This window comes from Ananas comosus, unplaced genomic scaffold (assembly GCF_001540865.1).
Source record: "Ananas comosus cultivar F153 unplaced genomic scaffold, ASM154086v1, whole genome shotgun sequence".
Taxonomy (NCBI): Eukaryota; Viridiplantae; Streptophyta; class Magnoliopsida; order Poales; family Bromeliaceae; genus Ananas; species Ananas comosus.
In genome coordinates, this window is record NW_017893329.1 from 18,726 (window position 1) to 25,991 (window position 7,266).

The 7,266-nt window shown below is 33.0% G+C and overlaps 1 protein-coding gene and 1 non-coding gene across 2 annotated transcripts; one reads left to right on the top strand and one right to left on the bottom strand.

Moving 5' to 3' along the window:
- The first annotated feature begins 2,034 nt into the window (after positions 1-2,034).
- On the top strand, positions 2,035-2,106 carry TRNAP-AGG. Its single transcript has one exon. It is a non-coding gene; the product is annotated as a tRNA-Pro (tRNA).
- Positions 2,107-6,024: 3,918 nt separating this feature from the next.
- Positions 6,025-6,710, bottom strand: LOC109705641 (LOB domain-containing protein 12-like). The gene is made up of 2 exons (XM_020226393.1): positions 6,555-6,710; positions 6,025-6,381 (listed from the first exon to the last, which is right to left on the bottom strand). Exons 1-2 carry the CDS (start codon positions 6,708-6,710, stop codon positions 6,025-6,027), a joined length of 513 nt encoding a protein of 170 aa, XP_020081982.1.
- Between the last annotated feature and the right edge of the window lie 556 nt (positions 6,711-7,266).

Below are 7,266 nucleotides of genomic sequence, written 5' to 3' on the forward strand. Positions count from 1 at the left end.
TTAAAAGGAGAGAGAAAAAAAAGATAATTTTCACCCACTTAACATATTAATCTATATAAAAATTATTAACTTATTATTTTTTTTCTGAAATATAAAAATGAGGCTAGATTGGGAATATTTTTCAAAATGAGACTAGAAAGGGATTTTTTTTTGTAAAGAGACTAGACAAGTAAATAGTTCTGAGAATCGCGAGTTGTTATCTATATTTAGTAAGAAACTAAAATATAATTAAAAAAATAAATGTGTAAAAAATATATATTTAAAAAGGGGCAAAGTATGAATTTAGTGATCATCGGAAAATTTTATTTTTGGATAAATAAATATTTGTATGAGTTTTGTTGCTTCATTGATATCAAGTACAGAACAAAGAAAATAATACAAATACGTATACGTACGTGAAATTGGACTAATTGCTTGTGCGAATGTTCTTTAATTAATGCAAGGTGAGGTTGTCTTTGTTAGATTAAGTATTATCATAAAGTTTTGATACTACCGGATCGAATTCAAGGCGAATTTTTGAAAATTCAAACTCGAACCCAATTATCCGAGTCAGATTTTGAAAATCCATAATCAAATTTGAGTATGACAAAAAAAGAAATCGAAATGCAAAACCAAACTGAAAATCCATTCAAATCAAAAAATTTTAGAGTATAAATTTAAATTTTATATTATATAATATTAAATAGGTTTGCCTTCGGGTTCGTGTTAGGATTCAAATCAGTTTTAGATAAAACAGAACTCAAACCCGAATCCATCGGGTTTTTACTTTTTATACTCATAACTGGCTATATCTGTTCAGCATTGATTAAACTTTTCGTTCGGATTTGAATACCCTTGGAGAGTAATATTAATTTTTAAAGATTAATTCATTTAAACAAAACAAATGTGAGAAAATAACTAAAAATAAGAAACAACTTAATAAAAAACAAATCATATGGAAAACGGTCAAATCGCTCAATTGTGCACAAATGTTAAGCATACATTAAAAGAAAAAATTGCTCAAAACAAGATCAGGAACAAAAGATGGAACTCATGCATTTTGAAACGAAAGTGCATCAAAATGAAGTAAAGGAACTTAGGGTTCAAAAAAATTCGCGAAGGTTCAGATTTAGTCACTGGAGCTTGTGTGGTGAGCTTAATGCTGTAGGTGAAACATAACGATCCAGCCCACTAACAATAATAGCTTGTTCGGTCCAAATCAACGGCCGAAAATACTTAAACTTGTATTTATTATTAGGTGTATATGTGGTATTTTTTTTAATTTCTTGTATAATCCGACCCGCTAAAAATAATAACTTGGTGGAGCTAAACCAATGGCCGAAAATGTTTAACCCCATTTATTATTATTAGAATGTGATGCCTTATATATTTCAAATTAGTATTTTTTTTCATCTATTGTAGGACTCTTGGGGTGTTATATAAAAACTATAAAGCAAATCAAGCTAAAAATGATTAAAATTTGATTAAATGTATAGTTAAATTAGAATAAAAATTTTAATATGTAATAAGTTTTTTTTTTTTGAGAGATAGGCAGCACGCTACCCATTTCGTCTCATTTAGAAATAAACTTAGCTGGAAATGTGAATCAACTAGGATTCGAACTTGGATCTCGAATACCAAATAGTAAGCCCTTTGCCACTTGCTCCAGGGAGGGTCGATAATATGTAATAAATATTGAATATAATTTAGTTGTATGGGTGCATAGGAAGGTATGGTATACCTTGTGTGTGTGGAGCACAAGAAGAGAGAGAGAGAGAGAGAGAGAGAGAGAGAGAGAGAGAGAGAGGTCGTCTCGTTAGAAGTTGAGAGAAGTACGAGGGATTCAGAATGAGAACACGAGTTAAAATTATTCGGTGCAAAAAAAGAGCCGAATGTAATTATCTTTTATTTATTTATTTTCTCTATTTCTTGGTTATCACTTCTCGTACATGTACTTCTCTTTTGCACTCTGTAAGGTATGAATGGTCGAATATGCTTTGCAAAATGGATTTTATTTTGTGAATTAAATATGTATTAGTTCAATTTCAAGGTCAAGGGCATTTGGTCTAGTGGTATGATTCTCGCTTAGGGTGCGAGAGGTCCCGAGTTCAATTCTCGGAATGCCCCGTAAAGGTGCGAGTTTAGTTAGTTGCTCACTCCTTGTTTTTCTCTTTTTCTTAAATTTTACTTGTTTCATCAAAAGAGAAAAAAGTTTTTAAGTTTTCTCTTTTTTCCTTTTTTTTTTTTAACTTCTTCCTAAGTTTTCTCTTTAGAAATTTGTATTAGGGGCATGCTTGTATTAAGAGGAATGAGAAAAACACTAGATAATAATAATAAAGATTAATTTGGAGAAATAAGCAGGCTAATCAGCCATGAAATATTTTGTTTTTTGTAACTATTTTCGCCTTTTGTTTTAGATAATTTTTAGCCATATAAGAGTGTAATAAAGTACTTTGTCAACTTGTGATTAATGAAACATGTTGCACCATAATTTAGTTTTAATGCCAGGTTTAATTTCTTATAAAAAATTAAATTTGAAACTATAAAAATAAAATAAAATGCTGCAGTTTGAGTTACATGATACTAAATTGCAAGTACACCACCAAAAGAGAAATCTTTAATTTGAGGCCCTTCTTGCATGTATCCAATGTTAAAATTTATTCCCCCAGTCAATAATTATTGTTTAAGATTAAAATTTGTTCTTAAGAAATAGATCAATCTAATTAAGCCTTATAATTATGTTTTAATTAAATAGCTAGTATTATGTTAAGAATCTTTTCATATGATCACTAATGAATGCTTTTAACACACATTTTTTTACTAAACACTGACACATTAACTCACTGTGCATGGCAACTTTTATTTTTCCACTCTATTAACTATTGAGTTGTAAACAGTTGACCTTTTTTTTTTTGTGTGAGAAATAATATATAATGTGCGTAGCTCACGATTAAATAATAAAAGGACTAGCTCATAGCACGAGGCTATGGTCAATGCAAGGTCCCGTTAGAAAACGACAAAATATATATACATACATGAAATCTTAATCTAAGTAATTAAATATTATTAAACAATTAATCCTGTTAACAGAGATAATTATGTTAATAAGTGGGTCAAAACTACATCACTGGGGCACATGAGACAAGGCTTAATTAATTACTATGGATACTAACCATTTTCTAATTAATATTGCAGTTTCTAACCCATGCATGTTTTTCGTTTGGTAGTATGAATTAATGGATAGTTCCTGTACTAATTAACATGATGTTGCGACTTGGTTCCCTGTACCTAGTTATAAACTGCAGTAACTGAGTGATTAATTAATAAGAGAGGAATAAAATGCTCACTTTACCTGAAAATTTGATTTTCTTTTTATGGTCAAGAACTAATCAAAGTATAATATATAATTAAAATTATATGAAATATTTAAGTAAGCAATACAAGGGCTAATTAGTTTGCGATGTAAAAACAGGATTAGCCATACACTTCATCCTTTTTGCTTTTATGAAAAGAGAAAAATAAAAGGCCTAGTCTTAAATACATAGCTAACAAACAATTATGTAGAGACTTATCTAATTAAACAAGCCAAAAAAGGGGTCTAAGTTTCTACTTGCAAAACATCTTGGAAATAAGATTAAGAAATTGAGTAACCTATAATTAATCATAGTGCCATTGAACCTTGCCAATGATGAGCCCTCAAAAGAAGGATAATGCTACTTTTCTCCCTTAATTAAATTAATTAGTAAGTATATATGCCTTTTGATTCTTCCTCAATAGACTAGTTGTTTGTAGATTGGTTAAGCTTTGTTTTGTAGTGCAAATATACTCTAATTAATCATATCCATCTTTGGATTGTTTCCATATTATAACTTCATTGACCCTCTCCAATTTCATTTCAATCACCATTATGGACAAGAATTGTCTTTATATAATTAGTGTTCATTGCTATATATGATGCATGAAGACGTCTCCACTTCACCATTACTTTTCTAAGAGCCTAGATATGTAGCATGCATGCATGTGAGAGTCACGTAATTGTATATGTACAACTCCTCTCGAGCGTGTGACACTTGTCATACCTATGCACGTGCAGTACTTCATTAAACTCTAGGTTCACACACACGCACACGCATATTTATATATCTTAATACCAATGTATCTTTTTTTCTTTTTTTTTTTTAAGAGATAGGTAACACGCTATCCATTTCGTTAATTTTATTTAGAAATAAATTTAACTGAAAATATGAGTTAATTAGGATTCGAATTTGGGTCTCAGGTATACCAACCACCAAGCCCTCTGCCACTTGCTCTAGGGACAGTCGGTATACCAATGTAAACACATATGCGTGGGTGCAAAACAGTATGAAACTCTTTTAACTTTTCTTTTGTTCATCAAGGGGAAAAATGGTCTTTAATTACGANAGCTCGGTACTATATATAGATATATAGTAGCCTAGCTTTATATATATATATATATATACCACTAAAAAAGCATCTTTATTCAATAATTTCGCATAATTTTACATGTTTAAAATGCTCTAATTACATGTCACTATGTCAGATTTATTCATAACAATACCTTGTATATTTGTGCTATGAAGCAATTATTTTTCATACAAGATATAGAAGGATGCTTTTATCATACAAGGTCAACACTCTCCGAGCATGTGTGTAGATTCTAATCATAGTTCCACAGTTCCACTATCATGTGGTTTGGAATATATATATAGACAAAAACAAAGTCTACGAAAATTCAAACTCGAAACCCCCGCCTTAATTACTACCGTATGATTGTATAAAACAATCATTTTGATCGTTGCGAATTTAACTCACTAAAGAAGAATGCTTAGTCCTTCATATATACTTTTTTTTCCCTTGTGTGTACATGTCTTTTTCTAGTAGCTAGTGGAGAAGTGGAGTGAATACGGGTGGGTAAAGCATCTTAAAATTTGATCAAGGGATCAATTGACAAATTAATTGGGAATCTCCATATGCAACAATATATATATATATACACACACACACACTTTGTTTTGTAGCCCTCTTAACGATAACATCAATAAAGACATGTACACAGAAGAAGCATTGAATCCTTAAAATGATGGACAAAATAGTGGTCTCACTTTGTCTCCATCTCTATCCCTCCCCAGTAGTATATACGTGTACATGTATATTTATGTTTTATATATATATATATATATACTTGAATCAAACTTTTGGCAAATGGCCATCAAACGCGTGGAATCGATCCCCACGTGGAGGTTAAGATATATTACTTTGGAGAGAATAGGTAGCCAAACGCCATTCCACAACTCTGGTTTGAGCCCATGCATGGCACCGACCCATTTGAGGATTAATTAAGAAAATGAGTTAGTTGGTTTAAGAAGCAAAGGTACATACTCTCTTATTTACTCCATGTCTCACACACTCACATGCTAGTGCTGACCCTCAACTACTACTTAGAATTATCTCTTATTTAATAATCCCCCTCTCTCTCTCTCTCTCTCTCTCTCTCTCTCTCTCTCTCTCTCTCTCATGAGCTCATTCTTAAACAAACATGTTTTAATAAATGTACCATATTCAACAAATAATCGCAGGCTCCCGAGACATTTTAATAGTCATGAGACATGGACTTGGATCAAGCAGAATGAGATCAAATAAAACCTAGAAGCCTTGAAAGATTTGCATTCAGAGCCTTTTACTTTGATACTATGATCGTTCTTTGTTTAAAAATTTAAGTTTAACATTTTATGTTCTAAACTTCCATAAGGTAAAAGAGAACAAACAACTACTACAAGAAAAAAGAGAGTTGCATCCTAGATTTGTGGTTGAATTTCATGTGGTATTCTCTTCATTAATTATATGCGCCCTCTCTTTTTCTTCATAAGTTTTCATCATGCTCTCTCTCTCTCTCTCATTACCAAATTGACAAGGTATATAGAGGAGAACATGACCATCTAACCATCCAAAAATGAACTTGATAACAGCAAAAGGCCAAGGGTACAAAGGCCATGCATGGCTACAATTAATTAAGCTCAAAAAGCACTATGTCCAAAGAGACTCTCTCTTAAGAGGCTCCTGAGTAGCTACATTGTTGCTAGGAGAGGCAAAGTTCATCAAAGAGGGCATGCCACTAATCATATTGCTATTGTGCATAAGATAATTCGACTTATCATCGCTGTCTATCTGCTGCTGATGATCAGCCATCAAGGGTGGCTCCTGCTGCATTTGAATACAAAGGATCTCCGCTTGCGCCACCGCGAGCTGCATCTGCAGCTGAGAGACTTGGTTTTGTAGGTACGAGATCGCCCCCACGCACCCGTATACCGGGTCCCTCATCCTTGCATTCGCCTCGTAGACTAAGCTGTTCACTGCATCTGCTCTCTGGTGCACTGGAAGTTCCTATAGCAAGTTAGACAAAAGATGATCAAAAGGACTATTAATATACCTAGCTAGCATTACAAGATGGATCTTGACTTGAAGAGAGGACTACAAATGCCTAATCTAAAATCATATATAGATTCGAGCTCTCTCTTGATATGAAAAGACGATAGCGATGGGATGATGTGGTGAACCTGCAACATCTTGCTAACATTGCTTGCACCGAAGACCTTGTGGACGATTGCGAACTTGTGCGGGTCTTCCGAAGGGAAGAAAGGGGCAAAGATGCAATCCTTTGTGCATCGCCTCCGAAGGAGCTTGCAAGAGGCGCAAGGCGAGTTGCCACCCATCACGAATATTAGATCGACCGACAGATTAAATCTTTTCTAGCTAGGGGTGCAAATTAATGGAGAAAGGTTTTAGGAGTGGAGCTTGGTATTGGCAAGAGACAATTAAGCTACTTCACAAAGTAGAAGCTGAGGATAGATGAGGATGGGTGTGGCCTATTTATAATGTGGGCTTTTGTGCAGGTAGTTGGGTCTGAAAATTAGAAAAGAACAGAAGCAATAAAAATTCTTAGCTTTTCAAGAGATACCCAAGTAACCAAGCTTGTCACTGACTATTACAAACCCTAGCATAGTAGTCATAAAAGATATATAGGAACAAGTATGTTTATTGCCAAGGACATAAATTTCACCATTAATTAGGAATCTTAGTTCTAACTCAACCAATGAGTCAAGGAGCATTAAATTATATTTGAGAATATGCTACAGTGTTTGTGCGTGTCTGCAAAGCATGTGTACATGTGATGCCTTACATATTAAGTACACATTGCTTCCACTCTATATACTATATGCACTTAAAGTAAAATACCATTTCTCAAAACAAAACAAAAAAAAAAAAAAA